Source organism: Spea bombifrons, chromosome 1, assembly GCF_027358695.1.
Source record: "Spea bombifrons isolate aSpeBom1 chromosome 1, aSpeBom1.2.pri, whole genome shotgun sequence".
NCBI classification, from domain to species: domain Eukaryota; kingdom Metazoa; phylum Chordata; class Amphibia; order Anura; family Pelobatidae; genus Spea; species Spea bombifrons.
Genome location: NC_071087.1, coordinates 83,898,146 through 83,925,545, shown reverse-complemented (window position 1 = coordinate 83,925,545; position 27,400 = coordinate 83,898,146). Strand labels below are relative to the sequence as shown.

General features: G+C 38.6%; 1 protein-coding gene across 1 annotated transcript; it reads left to right on the top strand.

Annotated features, from left to right (window-relative positions):
- The first annotated feature begins 10,279 nt into the window (after positions 1-10,279).
- Positions 10,280-11,590, top strand: LOC128493807 (galactoside alpha-(1,2)-fucosyltransferase 2-like). The gene has a single exon (XM_053465765.1). It carries the CDS (start codon positions 10,389-10,391, stop codon positions 11,436-11,438), a length of 1,050 nt encoding a protein of 349 aa, XP_053321740.1. The 5' UTR covers positions 10,280-10,388; the 3' UTR covers positions 11,439-11,590.
- The last annotated feature ends 15,810 nt before the right edge of the window (positions 11,591-27,400 follow it).

Genomic DNA, 27,400 nt, shown 5'->3' with positions numbered 1-27,400 from the left:
GATAAAACTTGTGATTGTTAATGTGAGAAACAATGCTAGACCGTTTACTACAGGTCCTCCCTTTTCTGTTATCTGAGGTTAAACTCGGTGAGCCAAAGTAAGAATGCTTCCAGATAACTGGAATAAATAAATCAAAGCAACTTTGCTGTGTCTTACAACGGAGCGTAGCACAGCCTCTTGGAAGGACATGTAGTGCTCCCAACCATGCATTAATGGTGCAGAAGTGTGGGCCCTTGAAAACAAGTCAAATATTGTATTATTAAATACAGACAATGTGTGTGTATTAACATACCAGTGCTACAGATTTGGTAAAATTCTTGGCGAGAAAAAATGTGTTTATTTGCTGCATAATATAAGTCCACATCATTAGGGAACTCAAAACAGCTAAATGCCCCCTTGTAGCACTACACCATAAAGAAAGGAGGATTCTCGTCTGGTATCTATTTTTCAGGGTTGAGGGATGGAGATTGGGAGAGAAAATACTAAGAGTTCAATTTTTTATTGTCTTCCTGCACTATTATTGGTCCATAAGCACAATGAACTCCAAAATTAAACTCCAATTAGGACAACAGATTTCAGAGGAAACCATAACTTATATGAATCAGTATACACATCTTTTGTGGTTATTGCTAATTTTAATGGATAAAAAATTAAGAACCATCATTGGTTCATCAGATGCAGAGCAGAGCTGTCCATCACCATTGAAGGAACCCAAATGCAATAGGACTTTTAATTGTGATAGCAGCTCCAGGAATAAATAGAATAGGGCCATCTTTAATGCGGGGCAAAAGCCTGCACCACCCGTGGTGGGCTGGCCAGTCTGTGGGCCGGCACACTGAGATGCGACTGTCGCCGATGCGGCTGTGATTTTTAAAGCAGCGTTAAGACACGTCGGCCGATTTAAAATCATTAAGCAGCCGACGTGCCTGCACCATGCCACCCAGTACCTCACTGAGGCTCTTCATCCCTCACATGGAACAGTTTCTCGTGATAGCTAGAAGAGCATGTCAGGGGTAATAGGTGGAAGGGGACCCATACTCAAAGAGGGGGTTGCCTTGGGACAACAATTAAATACAAAAAGGGGTGGCTAGGAGGTATAAGTACACAACTGGGTGGTGGGGCACCACATAAATCAATACACAAAGGGGGGTGGGTGGCTGGGGGCAATACACATGGGTCATTAACAATACAAAAGGGGGGCATCAATACACAAGGGAGGGGGGCTGGCTGGAGACATCACATAAATCAATACATAAGGGTGTTGGGGCATAATGCACAAAGGGGGCGGGCTGGGGGCACAAATTCACATGGGGCAATACACAAGGGTGTGGGGGAATACATTAAAACCAGGGGGGGGTTGGCTGGGGTATCAATGCACAAAGGGGAAAAACAAACAAACAGCAAACCAGTGTGGAAAGCATTTTAATGTTTTGTGTAGATCAACCCGTACTGATGTGGCTGTCTGTGTGGCAGAGCCTGTCCTGGTGTGTGTCTAGATGTCAGTGTGGCAGAGCCTGTCCTGTTGTGTGTGTTTGGGAGCCTGTACTGGTGTCAGAACGGGCTGTTTCAGGACAAAGATGGCTCACACTGGTCTGTTTAGGGACAAAATTAGCTCATGCTGGGCTGTAATTTGTTAATGTTATCAGGGTACTGGTCAGGTTCTATGTGGGCAGTGTGGACACCAGGGCTGGCTTTGGGGTGTGCATCCTGTGATCTGTGCCTGTAATTTAGGGGGTTTTATCTATACCTTTAATGCTGAGTTGTTATGTGATTTCCAGATGATTTGTACCTGCAAAGCTGGGTTTGTGTGTTATTGTCAGGGTTCAGCCCCAGCCCTGCAAACTGCCATGCGTGGGGATTTCTGGGCCTAGAAAGTTTTGTGACTACAAATTCAGGACTAAAAATGAAATAGTTCTATTTATTCTAGGGATGCACCAAAATGAAAATTCTGGACCAAAACATTCACGGTTCACTTAGCCAAAACCGAAAATGACCCCCCACCTTTAAAAATAATAATAAAAACTCACATTTTTTATAAAAGTAGGTAACACACCACAATTGGACAAAAAAAATAGCAATATGACTTCTGAGCAATCACACTCCTATCATACCCAGGCAGCCAGTACATGCTGGTACAGGGTGGCTGTAAGTGATGTGCAGACCCCATATTGCTGGCAGCATCAATACACAAGGGGGCATCTAGCTAGATTTCAGCATGTACTGGCTGACTTGGCATGATAGGAGTGTGATTGCTAACAGCAATCACAGCCCTATCATGCCTAGGTTCCAGCACTTACACATCCAACCAGTAAATGCTGGAACCTAGGCATGATGGGACTGTGATTGCTGTTAGCAATCACACTCCTATCATGCCAAGTCAGCCAGTACATGCTGGTACAGGGTGGCTGTAAGTGATGTGCAGACCCCATACTGCTGGCAGCATCAATAGACAAGGGGGGCAGCTAGCTAGGTTTCAGCATGTAATGGCTGACTTGGCATGATAGGAGTGTGATTGCTAACAGCAATCACAGTCCCATCATGCCTAGGTTCCAGCACTTACACATCCATGCTATCACACACACACACTCATTCATTCATATACTCATTCATTCACAGATTCATTCCCTCAATCACGCATACTGATTCAAAGACCCTTACCTGCACTGCAGCTTCTTGATGCCACTCACAGACTTCAGCAGGGGGCGCGGCCTCCCTCTGCATTCTCTGGTACTGCACAGAGGAAGCAGGATGTGATGTGACGTGTGCAGTACAGAAGACCCTCCAACAGGTAAGTAGCAGGGCTCTTGTTGTAGCAGGGCTCGAGGTGCGGACCACGTAAGATCGGTTGCCCTGGGCCGCACCTCGAGGTCTCACGGGCCTACGGCCCTGGGGGGGATTTCTTCATTATCGGTCCCCCCCGCATGAGTTACTGGGGGGGATCTGTCCCCATCCGTACAGTCAAAGGGTCTGACAAAACTAGAAATGACGGACTAAGACAATCCGATACTTTAGGGAACAAGGGGCTCGGCTAGCAAAGGTCAGTCCTAGGGTTCCTTGCGCCCTAGTGAAGCTATTTCTCCCCTATTGACTAGTTTGTATCGGATGTGCTTTATGTAGCTCCATTAGGGTGACCACATTTTATTTCTGCCATTCAGGGACACACTATGAAGCGCATGAGATCCCACACACACAGGTGTATATTACATATATATATATGTGTTAGACATGCATTTTTAACTACATAATATGTACTTATTTCTTTGAAGTAAAGATTATGATTGAAATATGATTTCAAAATAACAGCTGAACTGGCAATTTCTTTAATATTAGCCTCTGCTGCCGATATATAAATATTAGCCACTGCTGCCAATATATATATAAATATTAGCCCCTGCTGCCAATATATATATATAAATATAAGCCTCTGCTGCCAATATATATATATATATATATATATATATAAAAATTAGCCCCTGCTGCCAATATATATATATATATAAATATTAGACCCTGCTGCCTATATAGATAAATATTAGACCCTGCTGCCAATATGTTTTATATGGAAGAAATTGGACCCTACGCAAGCATTTCCTTGGGCCACGCTCCACGCTCCCAAGCATGCAATCACTCCCTCCGCTCCTGCACCAAAAAATAGGTATAGATCAAATAAACAACACCTAAAACAGCACTTGCATGTATAGATCAACTGAATAAGACATACAAACCTTAGATTTGCAGGTATACATAAATAATGTATAGATCAACACATTAACACACAACCCCAACTTTGCATGTATAGATCAATTGAAATTCACATGTGAACAATAATAATGTATGCAAACAGCATTGCAGGTATAGAGCAACAGAACACACAAGCCCAGCATTGCAGGTATAGATCAACTGGAAATCACATGTAAACTCAACACTGAGTGTATAGATCAAATAAACACATGGAAACAACACTGCGGGTATTGATCAACTGAATAACACATACAAACCCTGTATTTGCAGGTACACATAAATAATGTATGGACACATAGTATAGCAGATATGGATCAACAGAATAACACACAAACCCAGCTTTGCAGTTATAGATCAATTGGAATTCACCTAAAAACTCAGCATTAAAGGTATAGATAAAACACCCTAAATTACAGGCATAGATCACAGGTTGCAAACCCCAAAGCCTGGCACACACTGCCCACATAGAACCTGACCAGCACCCAGATAACACACATAGGACTTGCCATCTTTGTCCCTAAACAGCCCAGCATGAGTCAACTTTGTCCCCAAACAGCCCGTCCTATGCCATCTTTGTCCTATAAACACCATGCCTGTGCCATCTTGGTCCCCAAGGCTCAAACACCCTGCTTCTGCCATCTTTGCCTTTCCACAAATCAATTATACATCTATGATGCACACAAAAACTTTTACAGTCACTCACTGATTCACTTTCATTCACATAATTCATTCACACAATGATTTATTCTCTCACTCATTCACACAAATCATTTACACATATTCATTAATGCATTCTCACAAATTCATACATTTTCTCCCTCATTCATACAATTCTTCCACACATTAATATATTAATTCTCTCACGCATTCACACAATTCATCCACACACTGATTCATTCATTCTCTCACTCACTCACTCACTCTTTATTTCAATATTTTTACTACCCTCTTTCTCACTATCTACCCCCTCTCCTCCCTTTCTCATTATCTACCCTCTCCCCCTTTGTAGTTCACTTACCTTCCAGAAGTCCCACGCTGAGAGAGCGAGGCCTCTGTCTCCCTGCTCTGCTACGATCTGCGCTGCTTCACTGCTGAGCACCGGGATTTGACTGCGACACTGCTACCAAGAGGCCTTGCAGAAGAGACGTGAGGGGCGCTGGGCAGTTGCTGAAAACTTCATGAACGGCCGCTCGGCGCCCCTCTATCTCCTCCACGTCAAAAATTGTCCCGGATTGAGGCTGCCCGGGACTTAAAGTACAAAGTACATATTCTTAAATTTGAACTCATATTATCCAACAGATATATAGTTTAGGCAGAGTCCTTGCTAACTTTTGTTTCTGTAAATACAAATTTTTGTTGGTATCAACCAGGCCCAGACTGGCCATCTGGCACTGCCCAGGGGGCCGCTTGTCGACAGCACCACTCACACTGGCAATGATGATTTCAACTTTAAAAACAAATAATTTTATGCCTCTGTCCACACACAGCAACACATTGAAATCATCATTGCCAGTTTGGCCCGGTTTCAACAAGCAAAAAGCTCTGCTAATAAGGTGACTTTGTAACTTGGAATAACTAGTTAGTTTCCTCACTTTTGTATATTTGTAAGCAAGGTATGCAAAGTTAAATATTTCCTTTCAAATATGTTTTATTAAAGTTTACAATATACAACATGCAAAGTTAAATATTTCCTAAAATCAGCTTCAAACTCAGCAAAATGGAGGACAAAAGAAAGCAATAGCGGAAATAGGCGTGGATTGGATTGGATGGGGACGGATCAAGGATCTGCGAGGGTCGGGGGCCTGTCTGCCAATGGCGTACCTAGGGGGGCTGGGATCCATCCTTAGTGCCACTCATAAAGGGGAGCCACCAGGGCCGGACCCGAGTGTTCTTCCCTCTAGACAGGGCCGGCCTTTGGGGTGTGCGACCTGTGCGACCGCACAGGGCGCCACACTCCAGGGGGCGCCGCCACGGGGTCCGCCGCCGCCGCCGCAGCGCGGTCCGACGCCCCTGCCGCCGCGGGGTCCGCTGCCGCCAGTATGGGGGCACCCGGCACCCCTCCAGAGACGGACAGTAATGTCCGCCGCTGGAGGAGCAGGCTCGCAAGGGAGCAGTATCGGAGGTCTTTAACAGACCTCCGATACCGCTCCATTGTGATCCCCGCGGCAACAGCTGCTGTGCGCCGGGGTTTGCTGTCAGATCCCGGCGCACAGCACTGAAGCCGCGCCCACCGGTCTCCGTGCCCTCTGACCCGGAAGAAGAGAAGACAGAAGAACTAAAGAAGAGCGAAGAGGAGGCAAAGAAACTGAAAGAGGAAAGGTAGGAAAGCATAGAGTGACAGTGAGAGTGGATTGGTGTATATATGTGTGGTTTGGTATATATGTGTGGTTTGGTATATATGTGTGGTTTGGTATATGTTTGGATTAGTATATATGTGTGGTTTGGTGTATATGTGTGGATTGGTGTATATGTGTGGATTGGTGTATATGTGTGGTTTGGTGTATATGTGTGGATTGGTATATATGTGTGGATTGGTGTATATGTGTGGATTGGTGTATATGTGTGGATTGGTGTGCGTGTGGATTGGTATATATGTGTGGATTGGTGTATATGTGTGGATTGGTGTATACGTGTGTGGATTGGTATGCGTGTGGATTGGTGTATATGTGTGGATTGGTATATATGTGTGGATTGGTATATGTGTGGATTGGTGTATATGTGTGGATTGGTATGTGTGTGTGGATTGGTATATATATGTGGATTGGTGTATATGTGTGGAGTGGATTGGTGTATATGTGTGGATTGGTGTATATGTGTGGAGTGGATTGGTGTATATGTGTGGAGTGGATTGGTGTATATGTGTGGATTGGTGTATGTGTGTGGATTGGTGTATATGTGTGGAGTGGATTGGTGTATGTGTGTGGATTGGTGTATGTGTGTGGATTGGTATATGTGTGGATTAGTATATATGTGTGGATTGGTATATATGTGTGGATGGGTGCATATGTGTGGATTGGTATATATATGTGTGGATTGGTATATATATGTGTGGATTGGTATATATGTGTGTGGATTGGTATTTATGTGTGTGGATTGGTATATGTGTGTGGATTGGTATATGTGTGTGGATTGGTATATATGTGTGGATTGGTGTATATGTGTGGATTGGTGTATGTGTGTGGATTGGTAAGGGTGTGAGAGTGATGGGTGTTATGCTGTACCATTTCCAATGTATTTTTCATTATATAATTATGCTCTAAAGTACATCATAACTCCCATCACTCTATACTGTTCCATACAGTGGCAGAGCTGGGAGGCAGAGGCCTTGCACCCTCACCGCAGGACTTCTGAAAGGTAAGTGAACTTCAAAGAGGGAGAGGGTAGATAGTTAGGAGGGGGTAGATAGGGAGAATGGAGTGAGACGGGGTACATAGGGCAATCATACTCCTATCATGCCAAGTAGTCTACGAGTACATCCTGGAATCTGCGGGCATGATAAGAATGTGATTGCTGTTAATTATATATATATATATATATATATATATATATATATATATATATAAATATTGTTATTTAATTGTTTTGTTATGTGTTATGGTGTGGGGGGGGGTCATATTCGGTTTCGGCCAGGTAAATGCTGCACTTTCGGTTTCAGTCCAGAATTCGTTTCGGTGCATCCCTACTACTAAGCCAGACAATGAAGTGGTAGGCCTACACCACATCAATGTTTGGCGTAGTATATAGTGATTGGGGTTTTGTTACAAGTTTTGATTCCTTTCTATTTTTGGGATGGGGGGGCGCCAGACGAGTAGTCCGCACAGGGCGCCAGAACACCTAAGGCCGGCTCTGCCTCTAGAGATGGCCTTAATCCAGAGTTCATGGATCTTCCTCAAACCGGTCCAAAATCAAGGGACAGTGAGGTCCATTCATACTTATAACGAAACTACTGTTACCTTTAGAAAAAAGAGCGTTGAAAACAAAAAGTAGGAGTATGTTTCGTTTCTAGGAGGAGTTCTGTTCCATGTTTCATGTCCATGTTTAAATCACAAAAAGACAAAACTATTTTCTTTGAACATTAACTCTAGCCTTTCTCTCCTAAAGAATAGGTTGCTAATCCTTTGTTTGAACAAGCAGTATCTGACTCTTAAAAAACTATACATTTTCACATATTTATCCTAAAGAATAGGTTGCTAATCCTTTGTTTGAACAAGCAGTATATGACTCTTAACAAACTATACATTTTCACATATCACTTATCATTGGATAACTAATGTCCTATACGTGTGCTTGAATTGGATGTATTCAGTGGAACACAGCTGAACCTCTACTTTGGGTGCAAACAATTATGTCCTTTAACTCTGACCTTTGCCACAGTCTCTGAAAAGGAGCCAAGTTGTCAACTTGACATTACCATTCAAATCCGCACGTTTGTCAGAATTATATGCTATGTTTATACTCCTTATGGGTATTTCATCAATGCAGATTGTATGGAAAGCCCACTGCAACTTCTCGACCTTGGAAATTATTCTACACTAAACAAGTGTGTCTATTAAACATTTAGCTGGGCTTCATCTCCACGCAAAAAATCACCTTTCAACTGCTGGCACCCAGGCCTGGACCGGTCATCTGGTGGACCTCAGACCGAGTTTATTCCATAATCATCCGATCTGCTGCACCAGCAGCTGATCAGGTCTTACAGTGTGCCACATGAGCAGAAAAAAATGTAACGCATGGCTCCATGTAACCAGTCAGCTTATGCCAAGTGCCAGGGCCACCACATCAATTCCCAGTATGGCCCTGCTGGCACCCCATTTTTCCAATTGTCCAGTCACTGGGAAAAAAAAATCACCAAAGATTTCAGCATAACAGCTTAGGCATCCATTTCTAGTCAATAGATTGTAAACTCACAAGAACAGGGCCCTTTTCACCTTGTATCTCACCAGTTACTCTTAGTTTGATATTTTTATTATTAGTTCGCTGTAACAGCACTAGATAATCTACTGGCATTCTTTAAATATTTCTATTTTATTTTTTTTTAAATAATACTAATATTAATACTAATAATGATCTCTACTTTAAATATGACGTCTCTCATCAGCACCACTAAAACATTTATAATCTAATCAGAAATAAAAACATAGGGGCGAGAATGAAATACATACTGAATCAGGCTAAGTACCTTGTACTCTGTAACCACACCTGTCCCTTCCCTGCCTCCTGAAGTCACCCAGGAACCCTCCCCTTGGTTTAAACAAGCAGCTAATCTGCACTCAGTTCTTCTGCTACAGGTGTTTCATGCTACCTTAGTAATTCTGGAATACTGATAAACAGCTCTGGAAAAAATGTTGCCTTGAATCTCAGAAAAAAAACTTTCCTCCGAAAGCAAAGGATTGACAGGTTAGTACTGTTAAAAAAGGTAGAAAATATTATCACAGAGTTAAGAGAATATATTGTTATTTTAAATGTGTTGATCTCACTTGTAGATATTTACCAAAAAACCCATTTATATATATACAAATATAATCTGAAAAAATATTTATTTATTATATATAATATATTTATCTTTTTAAGGAAAAAAATGTCATGTTATTTACAATTATATTATTTTTTTGTGGTGGAGAAATAAGATTTACCAAAATATACAGAATATATTAAATAATGTTAAATTAATGTGATCTTGAGTCTAGTCTCGAAAAGACTCAAAAAGTTTAAAAAGAATCAAAGGGCTAAATAGAGAATGCTGATACCTTGCACTAAGAACTCCAGTCTTCCTCTGGCAATGTGGGTTTATTCAATTTTAAACAATTTATATTAAAAGTGGGAGTTAAATTACTTGAATAAATGTACATTACCAATATATATGTCACTAATTTTAAATATACAAAACCAATAATATGCTATTGCTCCAAACCAATTCTGTTGAAGCCTGGTGCTAGGTAACAAGACAAAGTAATATACACAGTCTATGTATAGCTACCAGCACTCTAGGTCTTTTCCCAATAAATACAGATTCCTCTTTTGCAGGTCAACGTTTAGTCTTTATTTGACTTTCATCAGGACACCAATGAAAACGTTGACCTGCAAAAGAGGAATCTGTATTTAGTGCTGGTAACTATACATAGACTATGTAATTTTAAATATATATATCTATCTATCTATCTATATATATATATATATATATATATATATATATAATATATGAAAAATAATAAAACATTTCCCCCTAAGACAGTATACAAAGATTTAAACAGTAAAGCTAAGATATTTCCTAAAAGAGGCCTTTATAAAAGTAAAAAAAATATATATTATTATTAACACAATTCAAAACCATGTAATCGCTGGCACTTTGATCAATCAGAATAGAAAACAGTAAGAATGTTGGCTATTTCACATGAATTCCTATTAGAAAATGTAACGTTCAACTTGTAGAGTATTACTAATAATAATAGTTACAATGAATTAATAAACATGCCGATACATTAGGTAAAGAGGTTCCAGCTCAGAAATTAAAAGGGATAATAATTTAAAAAAAAAAAAAACAGAATATACGTAAAATGTGATTATGAGTTCATTTAAATTCCATGCTTCTGCTTTATTTTTAATGTGTTTTGTTATCATTTCCTTTTAATTAAGCAAATATCTGGAAAATGAGCAGCCAAATCCTTTGGATCATCTTCAGTGGTATAGCATTCATCTTTACAGCAGGGATATCATATATTTACCATTCCAACACAGATGATTTAAAATCATTTCTGGAAAGAATACAATATAAGAGAGTGAATGTCACAGAGACACGACTCATAGAAATGTGGCCAAAAGCTGCCACCAAGCCGGCTCTGACGGGTATGTGGACCGTAAATGCTATCGGACGACTGGGTAATTTAATGGGGGAATATGCCACACTCTACGCCCTCGCAAAGTTGAACGGTCACCAAGCCTATATTTATCCGGGAATGCACGACCAGTTATCCAAGATCTTTAAAATTAAGCTGCCCGTTGTCCCCAATGAGGTTCTAGATCGTATTAAATGGAGAAACTACGGACTTAATGATTGGATGTCTCCAGAATACAATAACATCAAAGGAGAATATGTTAGATTAACTGGTTACCCTTGCTCATTCACCTTCTATCATCACATGAAGGATGAAATTCTTGAGGAATTTACTTTTCACGATTTTGTTAAAGAGGAAAGCTACACCTACCTTGCTAAAGCACGAGGAGACCAGAAAAATGTGACTTTTGTTGGGGTGCATGTCCGTAGAGGAGACTACATTCATGTCATGCCAAACACATGGAGAGGGGTTGTAGCTGATAAGGGGTATTTACAGAAGGCCATGGACTACTTCAGGGACAAGTATGAAAACCCTCTTTTCGTGGTGACCAGTAATGGCATGGACTGGTGCAAGGAGAACATCAATAATTCCCTCGGAGATGTCCACTTTGCTGGAGATGGTAAAGAAGGTTCTCCAGGACGAGACTTTGCCCTCTTGGCCCATTGTAACCATACCATAATGACCATAGGGACATTTGGGGTCTGGGCTGGATATCTGACAGGCGGCGAGACCATCTACCTTTCAAATTACACTTTGCCCGATTCTCCATTTCTCAGACTTTTCAAGTATGAAGCAGCTTTTCTCCCAGAATGGATCGGGATCCCTGCCGACCTCTCGCCTTTACTAAATAAAGCCAACCCATAAGGGATTACCAATGGAATGTCTACATTTTACAGCTGAGATGAAGTTCAAGAAGAATGAAAATGTACACCTTGTAAATCACCATAAACTTTGGCAACATGAAACACTGTCCTGTTATTTATTTGCACAATACGGAACCTGACAATTTTTATTTTTTTTTTAACGTGAAAAACAGATAACTAATGTTTTTTTTCAAGGCAGAGTTACAAAAAATGTTACTATGTGCACTGCAAAATACCCGTGCGAGTTTGTGTATTTGAGTGCATGAATTGGGATGATAAATAATATTTCTCATGAAGGTCAACCCAAATGTCAGAAGGGTTAAATCAGATCAATATTCCCGGTTCTAATACGGGCAAGTTGGCAAAATTGATGTTATCAAGGTGAAGCGGTTCATTTTTTATTTTTTGAAAGAAGGACTGCACGCAGGTGAGACTTTGTACCTTATACCACAACTTGAATGAGGCTAAAAAAGATTTCTTCATTAACCCTTTAAGTGCATGGGCAGGTCTAGGTATACAACCCCCCACTCCTGCTTACTGGATTTTAAGGAATGACTTTGGCACAAATGTTAGACCGGAGTTCTTAACTCAAACACACTGTATTCTATATAGAAAACATTCGAAAATTCTGGCACGGGAGGAGTTAAAAATTCCTACTTTACGATGATTCTTTTCACAAGATATTCTATATTAGGAAGACACATTAAGGTGTATTGTCAGACACCTTATTATTCACTACACCACACATATACACTATTTACCTACTTACTTATTTTTTTTATATATATATATATATATATATATCTTTCTTTCTTTCTTGATAGATGTTTGGGTTTATGTAGAATGTTTGATGTTTTAAACAATATGAAATATAAGACAAAGGTATCATCAATAAGCACTGATAAATTACAAGAATTGGTACTTCAATAAAACTTATGTCATGTAATGTGCAAGGGTTAAATAGTCCACAAAAGAGAAATTACCTATACGAAACACTAATTCAAAATAAAGTAGATATTGCTTTGATACAAGAGACTCACTGGGTAATTAACCCGTCAAGAATCTGGAAATATAGAAAATTTCCCGAGATATTTTGCTCAAACTTGGAAGAAACTAAGAAAAAGAGAGGAGTTGCAATTATAATATCAAACAAAGTAAAATTTTAACTCATATTACATGAAGAGGATACACAGGGCAGATCGCAAATTTTAATCTGCAAGTTGAATGATATCGTATATACTATTGGAAATATTTATGCACCAAATAAAGATCCTTCCAAGTTTGTGACAAAATTTTATGAAAGATTACAACAACTAAAAAAAGGTTCTCTTTATATGGGAGGAGATTTCAACTGTATCATAGACCCTGAAAAAGATAAAGGTTTACCTTCAACTGCATCTCTACACCCACATATAAGAACAGAAGCAGGACAATTAAAGAAATTCTTATAAAGAAATTGTTTAAATGAAATATGGAGAGTCTTTCATCCTAACGAGAAATACTTTTCCTTCTTTTCTCAACCCCATACCTCCTATTCCAGGATTGATTTCATATTAACTGAGCTTGATAACCTTCAATTAATAAAAAATTCCAACATAGGGCAAATAGTGTGGTCAGATCACGCACCAATCTATATTGAATTTAAGAATAATCGATATTATGAAATCAGTCGTAGATGGAGATTGAACGAATATATATTAAATAATGACAAGGCCCTGGAAGATCTGAACAATCATGCTTCCCTATTTATTGAAACAAATGACAATGGAGAAGTGTCTAACTTAACACTCTGGAACGCATTTAAATGCTATATAAAGGGGCTGCTTAATAAAAACAAATTCTTATTTTAAAAAAAAAGAATGGACAGAGCCTCGCTGATTTATATATTAACCTAGCTGTAAAAGAGAAATTAAATAAAGAACATCCCAATAGAATAGTTACAACAGAACTCAATTCAATAAGAACAGAAATTAATAATAAATTACAGTAGAAAATAAATAGGGGACTTCTGAGAACGAAACAAAAATGGTATTACGGAAACAATCGAGTGGGGAAATATTTAACGAATAAACTAAAGTTTGAACACAATAAACGTGTTATTAAAAAAATTGTAACAGGAAACGAGACATTTTTAAATCCCTCACAAATAGCTAAATGCTTTGAAGATTATTATAAATCTCTTTATAATTTACCAGGGCCCGCAAAATCTCAAAGTAATATTAGGAGCTATCTTAGTTCCCTTAATTTACTGAAACTAACTACTATATTTAGAAATATTAAATGCCCCAATAAATAGAGACGAAATTAAAAAAGGAATTGAAAACTTAGAAAGAAAGGCATTTGACTGGGTAGATTGGCTATTCTTAGCAGAAACATTAGAAGTTTTTGGTATTGTGGGACAATTTAAAAATAATGTATTAGCACTATATAAAGATACTTCGGCATTAATAACTGGAGCTACGTTTACATCGAAAGCCTTTAAAATCAGTAATGGAACAAGACAAGGTTGTCCACTAGCTCCATTACTCTATGTTTTAACGATCAAACCTTTAGCTCAGGCAATAAGAAACTCACTTAAAATAGTAGGAATTAAATCAAGGTATAAAGAACATAAAATAACGCTCTTTGCAGACGACATAATTTTGACTCTTCCACAACCAGAAAATTCTATAAAATACGTATTAGAAACAATCAATGACTATGGCAGCCACTCAAATTATAAATTAAACATTAATAAAACCCAGATTGCCTCAATCCACCAAACGAAAGAACAAGCGAGCACTCTGAGATCACATATAAATGTGAGTTGGAGTAATAACTCCCTCAACTACCTGGATATACAAATAAAATATAACCTAAAAGAACTAGTTAGAGATAATTATATTATGTTAATTAACAAAATGAGGAAGAAACTACAAGATTGGAAAGGATTGGAAATTTCATGGTTAGGGAGACTAAATGCAATTAATGCATATTATATTCCAAAAATATTATATACTCTAAGAGCTATTTCACTAAGAGTCCCCTACACTATTCTTTCCCAAATCCAAAAGCTGATTAAAAAATTCATTTGGCAAGATAAGGCTCCGAGAATTTCCCATACAAGACTAGTGAGAAGTACACAAATGGGAGGTTTATCTTTACCTAATATTATAGAGTTACATGAAATATGTATGTTTACTCACTTTCTTCTATGGGATAGACCTATAAACGACAGCACAACTTGGTATAATATTGAAATTGAAAACATAAATCTTCCACATCCATTTGATATAGTTTGGATAAGTCGAGATTTAATCAAGAATATTAAAACTGATAATGCAGTAACCAAAGATTTAGTTATAACTTTAGATAAATTTTAAAAAAGTATGAATATCGAGAAAGGAGTTTTATACTCCGCTCCAATAGAAGCACTAACAAACTTTATAAGTGATTTAAATTTAAATAGTTGGAGACAACTTAATTTAAAACATATATCAGATCTATACAATCTAGATACTTACCGTATTTGCTCGATTATAAGACGACCCTGATTATAAGACGACCCCCCAAAATCTGAATATTAACTTAGGAAAAAAAGAAAAAGCCTGAATATAAGACGACCCTAAAGGAAAAAAGTTTTACCAGTAAATGTTAATTCATGTAAACTATTTTTTTTAATAAAAGCTATGATTGAGAAAAATATTTTTTTTTTGTTTTTATTTCTTGTATTTTCCAACCTGTCCCCCAGTTACGCACATCTGCCCCCAGGCTTGCCACACCAATATGGCACTGTGGCCCATGATATGCCTTTTAACCCTCTATATGCCACTGTGCCCCATGGTATGCCTTTTGACCCCCTATGTGCCACTCTGCCTCCAGAAATGCCTTATACCCCTATATCCCATTCTGGCATTTAGGGGGTTAAAATGCATATTATGGGGCAGAGTGGCATATAGGGAGGTATAAGGCATTCCAGGAGGCAGAGTGGCATTAAGGGAGTTAAAAGGCATTATATAGAGCACTCTGCCTCCAGAAATGCCTTATACCCCTATATGCCACTCTGGCATTTAGGGGGTTAAAAGGCATATTATGGGGCAGAGTGGCATATAGGGAGGTATAAGGCATTTCAGGAGGCAGAGTGCACTATTAAATGCCCCCTTAACGCCACTCTGCCTCCTGAAATGCCTTATACCTCCCTATATGCCACTCTGCCCCATAATATGCCTTTTAACCCCCTAAGTGCCAGAGTGGCATATAGGGGTGTAAGGCATTCCAGAAATGCCCTAGACACACACACACACACACACACACACACACACACACACACACACACACTTACTTACTTACTTACTTACCGGTGCTTCCAATTTCCTGCTGTATTGCCGGGGCAGCGGGTTGACGTCTCATTCCGCGGCAGCCGGAAGGAGGTGGAGTTGGCAGCGGGGGTTAGTATGCGTCCGTCGCAAATACCTTCCCCGGCTGTCAGAGATCAGGAACTCTGGAACTCTGACCTCTGACAGTCGGGGAAGGTATTTGCGACGGACGCATACAAACCCCCGCTGCCAACTTCACCTCCGGAAGCACCGGTAAGTGTGTAGGGAGGGGGGGGGGCGACGACAGGAGGATCCAGGTCCCCTGCAGCGGTGCGGGGGATCTGGATCTTAGTCTCCTAATCAGACCTCTATTTGAGGTCTGATTAGAAGACGACCCCGATTATAAGACGAGGGGTATTTTTCAGAGCATTTGCTCTGAAAAAAACCTCGTCTTATAATCGAGCAAATACGGTACTTGCCTTGGGATTTCTTGAAAGAGAAATGGGAAATACCAAAAAATGAATTGTTTAATTACATAAGAATCAAACATTTTCTCCAATCAGTTGATATTACACATTCTATGAAATTTGAAGAATTTCTTAATAAACACCACAAAACGGGTCTAATTCATAAAGTAAAATTATTAAGAGAAAATGTAAAAATAGACGAGCTATTACCAAACAAAGTTAAGTGGGAAAATGATATTGGACAAACATACTCAAATGCAGATTGGCTGCAAGCATACAACGAAATTAAGAAACACTCACATTGTTTAAGTATGCATGAGTTACATTACTAAATAGTATATAGGTGGTATAGGACCCCAGTTACCATCCCAAAATTTGATAAAAATACCCCCAGAGTTTGTTGGAGGTTCCGGCAAAAAGAAGGAACTCTATATCACATGTGGGAATGCGAAGAATTAGGAACCATTATTAAAACTCTGTTTGGAGTAATTAAGGAGATATTAAATCTTAAAATCGCTCCATCACCTCAAATATTTTTATTTCATTTTGGTCTACACAAATTACAAAAAAAAACAAAAAACTTTAATAGTTCAACTAGCATTAGCCAGTAAATTGGTCATAACAAGAAACTGGAAAAAAAACAGGAAAAATATCTTGGGAAGAGATAAATGCACAAATACAATTCCAGAGCAAAATGGAAGAGGGCTATTACATGAGTATAGGGAAAAGGACGAAATATTTAGAGATATGGAATCCCTGGACAACCCATGCACATTCAGAAGAAAGACCCATTGAATAAGTTAATAACTAAGTTTATCAACTCAACACATTTGAATGATACCTGTTAAATTAAAAACATAGCTGTATAATTGATGAAAGAATGGATGAACGGCATTTATCCTGTTATTTAACTTGTTATAATATATATTTACCCATTTAGAATATAATTTATTAAAGACAGGTGTAAGGGTAAACTACAGATAACTCGAGTTATAACAAACACAACATAATGATATAACAAATGCAAGGCAGCGCTTGTTGGTTTATATTATATTATATTTGTTCATCTGTTTATATTGGTATGTGCTGTTGTATATGTTAGGATGATGTTGGTAAAAATTGAATATAAAACAAAAACAAGATTACTGACTATAAGCAATACTATATATAGAACAGGGTAGACACTTTACAAATTGAATGCTATGTTTATTCATGACTGTATTTTGCATGTTTTAAATGTACTTTTATGATTATAAACAATAAAAAATATGAAATGGAAAAAAAAAATCCTACTTTACTAAAAGTCTCATATCACATCACATGTTTATATGCACACTTATTACATATTATTAACAAACTACAGATCTGACCGATATGTAATACGTGATTAAAGAGATAGCAACTGCCCCCCCAACCTACCAAAGTTGTAACTTGCCTTTTGTGATTTCTTTTGAAAAAGAAAGATGGCCGCCCCTCTTATTTTTTGTACATAATTTCACGTTATGTCGCAACAACAGGAAAATGTGTGTGGTTTTAAATGTATTAAATGGATATTCCTGAGTCCCGGGCAGTCTCCTCAAATAATAATGCATATTAAAATTACTTTGTAACCATCACTTATTTGATGCATCACTTTAATTAATGCCAAATGTTACATGTAGATGAAAGCAGCCCTTTTAGCAGATAACCGCATGAACAGGATACTGTATAGTATGTATATGACCCAGGTGCTCAGGGAGCCATATAAAGCGGATCTTAAAGGGGAATTCTTTTTTTATTTATTGCTGGTATCAGATTTAAAAATAAGTTTTTAAATAAATTGCTTTTTTCCTTTTTAAAACCATTTAGTCCTTGAATATATGTATTGTTCGAAGGGCTGCGTAAATTGTTGGCGCTATATAAATAAAAGATAATAATAATAAGGTGTTCTTGCTCTGTTATAAGAGCCCAATCTACTAGACAAAACACCCTAACTCCTTATCATACTGCCTGTGGGAAACAATACAATGGCATACATTAACATCGCCATAAAGCATGAGCTCAGTGTGGTGTTTGAGCCATGAAAGTCACCCAAAAAATCACATGACAACAATGACAGCCTCCTGCAGATAAAGGGAGTTTATTGGAACCAAATGAGCTAAAACCTGGTTTTGTCAATGCCGACGACATTACTGTATAAAGCCCTATGGGAGGGTGTATTACCGCATACAGAGCGGGGGTATATTACCGCATACAGCGTCGACAGGGGGATAATATTACCGCATATAGCTTCGGGAGCGGGGTAATATTACCGCATACAGCGACAGGAGGGGGGGGTAATATTACTGCATACAGCGCCGGTAGGGGGTAAAATTACTGCATACAGTTTTGGGAGGGGGTAATATTACTGCATACAGCTCTGGGTTTTACGCATAGGGCTTTCCCTTTAACTGTGGTTTTTTCACATTAGGGAGGGGTGCGCTATCCCTTACATTATGGAGTTATCCCATAGCGGCAGACACACCTAATGCTTTTGACGTAGTTAGAAGGGAGCTGATATTGTGTGTCTTGGAGGGCACGACATGTTAATCCACCCAGGAAACCCATGATACAAGATACGAGAACAAACAGTGTTCCTTTTTTAAATATATTCTCTTTAACTAATGTGTTTATTGACACACCAGTCATACTAAAAACACCAGTCACCCACAAGGCTTAGAATTTTTTAACCGGACTTCCTCTCGTATCAGATGCGGGGCCACCCTAATAAGCTTAATGTCTGCACCACAACTTGATGTAGGACTTTACAACCAAAGTTATGGCTGTAGTATTCAGTATATCAATGTTCTACATTATGATTGTGAAAGTATTGTGGGTCTGTTTGAATGTGGTGACCACAAATGTTTCTTCACTGATTTGTTACCACTATAGTAGGTAATAACGTATGTAATAGTAAATATATATATATATATATATATATATATATATATATAATTTTTATAAATATACAGGCACACACAGAGCTTCTCCATTTTGGCTTTATTTTTGTTGAATAAATCATGACACGGTGTAATATGTCATGTGTTGTTGTATTTACCTAATTTTTAGACCTGCTAAGGAACCCAAAATCTAAATAAAACGTCCGGCCATACAGCTGCGCACTAGAGTGGACGATGCGGCTGCATGACCGCCAGGGCTATCATTAATACGGGGTAAAAGCCTGCAAAGTTTGCAACCCCCCGTGATCACTTATGCAGGGGCCCTGCTGCATACCTGTGCAAGCAACATCTCTTGTTCCACCCAGAGGAAGCAGGAACCCAGCGGAGTCACATGACTTTAGGTCACATCACATGACTCTGCTCCGTTCCTGCTTCCCCTGGGCGGTACAAGAGAAATTGTTCGCACAGAGTGCAATCAACAAAGAGGGAAGCAGCGCCCCCTGCGGAAGTCTGCGAGCGGCACCGAGATCAGGTAAGGGGATGGGGGAGGGTGTATTAACAAGTATGCGTGATTGAGGGAATGAATGAGTGAATGAATGTTTGTGAAAGAGTTAATATGTGTGTGATAGCATGGATGTGTAAGTGGGGGGGAAAAATTGCACAGGGAGGCTGTTTGAGGCTAGGATGCCACATGGAGGCTGTTTGAGGCTAGGATTCCACATGGAGGCTGTTTGAGGCTAGGATGCGGCATCAAGGCTGTTTGGGGGCAAAGGTGGCAAGTCCTATGCTTCCAATATGGGTGTTGGGCAGAACCTGTAGATGCAATCAGGGTGCCAGGGCTGACATGATACTAAAGGGAGGGGACATTAATTCACAAGGGGGTGCTGGCTGGGGGCATCTCATAAATCAATACTAAAGGGAGATTGGGTGATGGGGCAATACACAAGGGTGCAGGGGCATTAGGGTGACCACATCAGCCATGTTTTCCAGGACACATAACTTTTACATATTGCTGACCAGCCCAGATAAAATGTATAGACTCATGGAAGAAACAAACTAGTTGGATATACCTCCCCCATACTGCAAGGCAGCATTTTATCTGTGCTGGGGGCATCAATACACAAGGTAGGAAGCTGGCGCCTTACATAGTTACATAGTTATATAGGCTGAAAAAAGACATGCGTCCACCAAGTTCAGCCTTTCCTATACCTGTTAATTTGTTGCTGTTGACCCAAAAGAAGGCAAAAAACCCCAGTTTGGCTCTTTCCAATTTTGCACTAACCAGGGAAAAAATCCTTCTTGACCCCAAAATGGCAGCCAGATTTCTCCTTGGATCAATAAGCTGTTTCCCCATAATTAAAGATTATATCCCCAAATATTATGTTTTTCCAAGTATCCATCCAGTTGTTGTTTAAACGTCTGTAGCCCGTCCGGTGGGTGTGAGTGTGGTAGAGCCTGTCCCGCTGTGTGTGTGTGTTTGCGTGTCGGTGTGGCAGAGCCTGTCCTGGTGTGTGTGTGTGTGTGTGTGCTTGGGTGTTGGTGTGGCAGAGCCTGTCCTGGTGTGTGTGTGTGTGTGTATGTGTGTTTGGGTGTCGGTCTGGCAGAGCCTTCCCTGGTGTGTGTATGTTTGGGTGTCGGTGTGGCAGAGCCCGTCCTGGTGGAAAAATTTGATTTTTTTTTTACTTATCCAAAGATAAAACGCCCTCCAGAATTTGTAGTCACCTCAGAGGACAAAACTTTCATGGACAAAACAAATGGACATAGTGTGACATCCTTTTGCCATTTTTAGGACTTCATAGTATATCCTTCTGCACAAAGAGGCTAATAATGTAGTCACAGGTCCATGTTCGACCAAATGCCTGGCAGTTCCACCAAACCCTTCTAACAGGATTCACCCCTGCAGAGGAAACCTCAGTAAATGGTAGCAACATTCATGCTGGGAGAAGTTTACATACAGTGCATTAAGCTGTAAAAAGACCCCCTAGAGTTTGCCTCAGTTTGTTGCATGTTATCTACTTATCATTTAGAATTTGGTTTTAATTTCTTTTATAGTGATAAACGTTCATCTCTAAAATAATACTTTAGCATGAACAATTTATAAAAAAAGTACATACCGTAATTGCTGTTATCTTAAATAGTGATCCTTAATGACTGAAATGACATATTGGTTAAAAATAAAAAGTAAAGACAAAAAAGACAATTGCATTCATATTTAATGAATACACTTAAAGAATCTCCAAGTAAATGTGGTTCTTCCTCATCAGTACTTTAAAAATAAAAAATGACATTGATCTTCTCAAGTAATGGAAGTGTGGAAAGAATTGAGCCAATTAACACTAATGCATTCTTTAGAAATACAAGTATAGAGGCCCGCAGGAAAAAAAAACAGATCAAAAATGAAATATATAAAGGTAATATTAGGTTTAATCACAAATTTACATTTTTAAGACAAAACCTATAGAAATGGTGGTAAATTCACTATTTCCATTTTTCATAATATATAGGTTCTACATGTAATAGCACATTAAACCCTTTCAGTATTAAAGTTGGAACATATTATATACAGTAATACACAAACCGATATGTGTGTGTACTTATAGAATTTATAGATGCCCAGATGAATGTAAACTGCATATCACATGCCTGGGCATCTGAGGGGGACAAAGAGGGCCCTCTTGAATTTCTCTCTGGAAATTTGACCACAGGGGCCAGCCCCCTAAGTGCAACAATGAGCCTTAGCCACCCATGACCCTTTTGCCGGTTTACAGCTTTTCTTTTCTTGGTCCACTTTAGATAGGTACAAACCACTTCAGACCAGGAACACCATTACAAGAGCTCCATTTTTCCTGCTTCTAACACATTAACTTGCTGCTTAATATATTCCACCCACTGACAGGTGCCATGATATCAGTGTTATTCACTTTACCTGTCAGTGGTCATAATGTTAAGGCTGATGTATGTATATATATATATATATATATATATATATATTTAAATACTTAAGCTATTTATAGATACCTAGTTTAAGGTGTACCGTTCATCCTGTCACATGATATAGAAGACAAAAATGCGACCCCCATTATTTTCCCAGAAATTCCAAACCAAATAGTAAATGGTTATTTTTAGTTATTAACAGAGCCAGACTGGGAATGAAAAGCAGCCCTGGAAACATTTGGAGACCAGCCCCATATAGTTTATCTCACGGTCCAGCTCTTATACCCACACGCACCCCTTATACATACCTGAGTCACACTATTTGCCATACAAATAACTATAAAGCATCACATTATTTGTATTAAAATGCCAGAAAGCAAAAATGTTAAAAGGCCCTAATAAATTAAATACATTAGACATTATGGAATCAAAACATTTGCTACTGCTAAAATTTTTAGTTGAAAAAGTTCAATTTTATTCAGTGGAACAAAACAGTGATCACATTATTCTTCACGATATTCTTGTAAGAAACGTATTTCTTTATTAATTCAGGTAAACTATTTGTCCATATTTCATAAAAGCTATGATTGAGAAAAAAATATATTTATTTTTCATTTTCTTTTTTTTTACAACCTGCCCCCCCCCCATTCTGGCATATAGGGGGTTAAAATGCATTTCTGGAGGCAGAGTGGCATAAAGGGGGTTAAAAGGCATGTCATGGGCCACGGAGGTGGCCTGACTGCTGCATGACGGCCGATTTCAATCCTGCTCGCAGCCGCCCAGCCGCCCGGCCCACAGAAAATTTCCCAGAATCCCGGTGGGCCAGTCTGGCCCTGGTTATTAAACTGAATAATTTCATTACAAGCCCCCACACATCTTAGTAAGCTAAGTGGGTAATATATACTGTATTTGTAGATTGCATGTATATGAAGGTCAGAGTATAGCTCAGTATATACAATGTTGCACAGGCTAAGCATATATAGGAAGGGAATATTGTCCATATTTGCACTAAAGACAAAAACTCTAGGTAGAAAATACATATAACCACAAGTATGCTAACCTTTTGTACCTCTGGCTGAGTAACTACAACTTACTTCACACTATTCAGTAGTATGAAGGAGATTGATGGGGCGAGGTCAACAAAATCTTTTTTTATTTAAAACACCTCTACCTTGAACGAATCCCTATGTACACAATTAGACCTGTTAATGCTAACTCTTGTTTTGTTAAACACAACACAGAGTAAGCTCTTACTACTCTTCTACTCTACTACTAAGCATTCAATTTACCTGAAAATTATTAAGATGCAATGGGCCAATCCTTTTTTAATGCTGCTTTTTAGTATTTTTTTTTTGGCCTACCTAACCTGCTCCCTGTGCTGTCTATCCTATTGTTCTCTGATACAGGCTTCTATTGATGTCTACCTTGTAATTTATACTGTAAGGTCTTCTGCCCTAAAACTGTCTACATATATTTAATGACCATTCCATGCATCAATTCTTCATTCCGGGTCTGTTCTCTAGCTGCCATGGCCATAGTTGGCAGAAATAGTGTTATCATCAAGAACAAATTTTTTTTTATGAAACTTCATGTGCCCCAGAAAATGTAACCTGCTTGTGGTTAAGCTGGTTCAAACATGTCCAAAGTGAAAAGAATTGGGATCCTACATGGTTAAAACTTTAATAGCCATGTCTAAAATGTACCAGTATAAACTAAAAAGTAGTCAGCATCTTTAAAAGGATGTTTGTTGCACCATACATTCTATATAATAATTAAGTTATATATAGTTTAATTATATAATCTCTTAGGATCTACATGATTATTTCTCCCCATTACATTATTGTTTCTTATTGAAGCTACTGCTTCAATGTGGTAGGAGCTGAAAGCTTGTGTGAGTGGGGGCAGAGGTATAGAAGGAAGATAATTTCAGGACATGAAACTGGTTTTATTCTGTTTGTTATTTGAAAATCATGCATGCATGAATTACATTACTTTTTCCGCATATACTAAAAATAGAGAAAGAAACATATTGAGATGAGTGTATAACTCACTCGACGCGCGTTTCATCGGCATGCGAGCCAACTTTGTCAGGGGTATCAAGCGTTGTCATACTTATTAAGAAAGCAGTAGTGGACTGTACCTCCCACTCATAGCGCTGATTGGCTCAAAGGTCCAATTCATGCAGCCCTTACATCAATTCTTCATTCCAGGGCTGTTCTCTAGCTGCCATGGCCATAGTTGGCAGACATGGAGTTATCATCAAAGAATTAAAAAAATGTAATAAAACTTCATGTGTCCCTAGAAATGTAACCAGATTGTGGTTAAGCTGGTTCAAACAAAAAACATGAGGATCCTAAATGGTTAAAAAGTAACCATTAAGCCATGTCTATAATGCACCAGAATAAATTCTAGTGTACGGCAATTAACCTCTTAAGGACCAGGCTGTTTTTTACTTTTTGTACCCTTTGGGACCAAGGCTGTTTTAACACGTTTGCGGTGCTCGTGTTTAGATGTAATTTTCTCCTCACCCATTTATTCTTCATATAACATTGTTTTGATCATATTATCTAATTTCCTATAAAATTATAATAAAGAATCGTTTACTCATCCAAAAAAGCTAATGAAAAAACTGCTAAATAGATTGTACTATTTGTCCTATGTTTAGAAATACCCAATCTTTTTATGTGTTTTTGCTTTTTTCTGCAAATTATTGGGCATTTCTTTAACCACCCTTTGTCAAACTTTATGGTAGTAATTTATTTTGTGTTTTTTTATCACAAAAATTGCGCTTCAGCTATGGATTTACAGCTCCTGGTGTATGTCACTTGAAACAAGACCCCAAAATGTGTTCAGCAACATCTCCTGAGTACAGTGATACAGCCCCATGCATGGGTTTGTCGGGTTGTTTGGGAGGTAAAACGCCACATTTAGGAAGTGCCCATTTTTTAACTCTGGTCCTACTACCCCCATGTCCTAATAGGGCCATCTTTGAAGCCGGCTAATTCAATTTACCAAGGTATTTTAACCCTTTCAATGCATGAGGTTTTTGTATTTTTTTCATACAAATTGTACTTCAGGTATAAATTTATAGCTCCAGGTATACATCACTATCAAACAACACCCCAATATGTGTTCAATAACATCTCCTGAACATTTCCTGAGTACAGTGATACCACCCTTGCATGGGTTTGTCTTGTGTCTTGTCATTTTGGTCAGCCACTCCAATTTACCCAATCAAACCATTTTTTTTTTTAAATTAGACACCCCTTGGTATTTGAAATGCTTTTACTTTAACTCTTTCCATGTCAAGATTTTTGGGAAGATGCATTGCTAATTTTAGAACTTGCTCATATATTTTATTCTTTGTGTACTTTTTTTTACATTTTGCTGGAACTGTTATCAAGGCTTTTCAGCGACACCATTGAAGTTTAAAACGGGTGTTGCCTGCCCTACAGTGTATGGCGTATGTTGACACCCCGGGACGGGCCAGACATGGCCCTGATGCCGTTCTCGGTGTTGCTGAATGCCCTGACATCGAGGCATTACAGCAATGCCATTTAAGCGAAGAAAGTGATCACGGATCACTTTCTAAGCTTGTTTAATGAAATGACGTGGGCTGACATTGGTTGTTAAAGGGTTAATAAATTATTTAATTTGTAGGTGCATTCCGATAATTGGGGTTTAACTATTTTTTTGTAAGAAGGATATACTTACACTCAACACAGTGGCCAAATTTGAAAGTGCCCATAGTCAGTTGTAGCCAAGTCTGATGTTGTGTGGATGCAAGATGGCTATGTACCAAAAGGTTCTGTAGATATTTTGACCATCAATAATGAATACTTATATTGACCGCGACATAAACTATATGGTTCTGGTCTCCAAATGTTTCCAGGGCTGCTTTTCATTCCCAGTCCAGCCCAGGATGTACACGATAAAATACATCCATCCATAATATAATGCAAAGTGAGCCAGGTAATATGTCTTTAAGCACAGAACACACTTAAGAGACATCCCTGTGCCTCATGATTCACAGTCCATTAAGACAATGCAAAATGCAACATCATGCAGAACCATGGTGATTCACATATTTTATATGCAGGTGCCTGTTTTTAATTGGGTTTTTACTCCAAAGATACAAGTACATAATTATGTTGTATTAAAGCGTTTACACTTATACTGCAATTAGTTACATAGCTTGTTTGTGATACTTACGTTAAATATAATTAATCTAATTTTGTAAACTTCCAATCTAAGAGTCGGTTAATGAATTGCATTATCCCTCCGTCAGTTATTTTATTGACAAATGTGTTATTGGTTACAAATAATATTATAGTCATTCATTATATTTAATAAGACATTTCTGGCAAAACCACATTTGCTGAAAAGTAGCAAAAACGCTGCTGATATATATAAATATTAGATGCTGCTGCCGATATATGTAAATATTAGACCTTGCTGCCGATATATATATATTTTTGACCCTGCTGCCAATATATATAAATATTAGACCTTGCTGCCGATATATATAAATATTAGCCTCTGCTTCCGATATGTATAAATATTAGCCCCTGCAGCCAATATATAAAAATGTTAGCCCTACTACCAATATATATTAATATATATATTCTGACTGCACCACGACATTGAGAGGTCCTCTCCTCTTTAATCATCCTCAGGGTCCCTTTGTGACCTCTCTTTTACTTACTTCCTGTAGTTCGGGTATAGATCGAATAAACACATGCAAACAGCACGTGCAACTGAATAAGACATAAAAGCCCTGTATTTGCAGGTAAACATAAATAAATGTAAACTCAGCACTGAAGGTGTAGATCAAATAAACAACACATGGAAACAGCAATCCAGTTATTGATCAACTGAATAAAACATATAAACCCTGTATTTGCATAAATAGTGGAATAGTATTATTAAATATGGAAACATAGCATAGCAGATATATATCAACAAAAATAACGCACAAACCCAGCTTTGCACGTATAGATCAATTGGAATTCACATAAAAACTCAGCATTAAAGGTATAGATAAACCCCCTAAATTACAGGCACAGGTCGCACACCCTAAAGGCAAGGCTTGGCATCCACATTGACAACATAGAACCCGACCAACATCCAAATTATACACACTTAGGACAGGCCATCTTTGTGCCCAAACAGCCCAGCATCAGTCAACATTGTCCCCAAACACTCCAGCGAACAACATCTTTGTCGCCAAACAGCCCGCCCTGTGCCATCTTTGACCCCTAAACACGCTAACTGTGCCATCTTTGTCCCATAAACACCCTGCCTGTGCCATCTTGTCCCAATGCTTAAACACTCTGTTTATACCCTCTT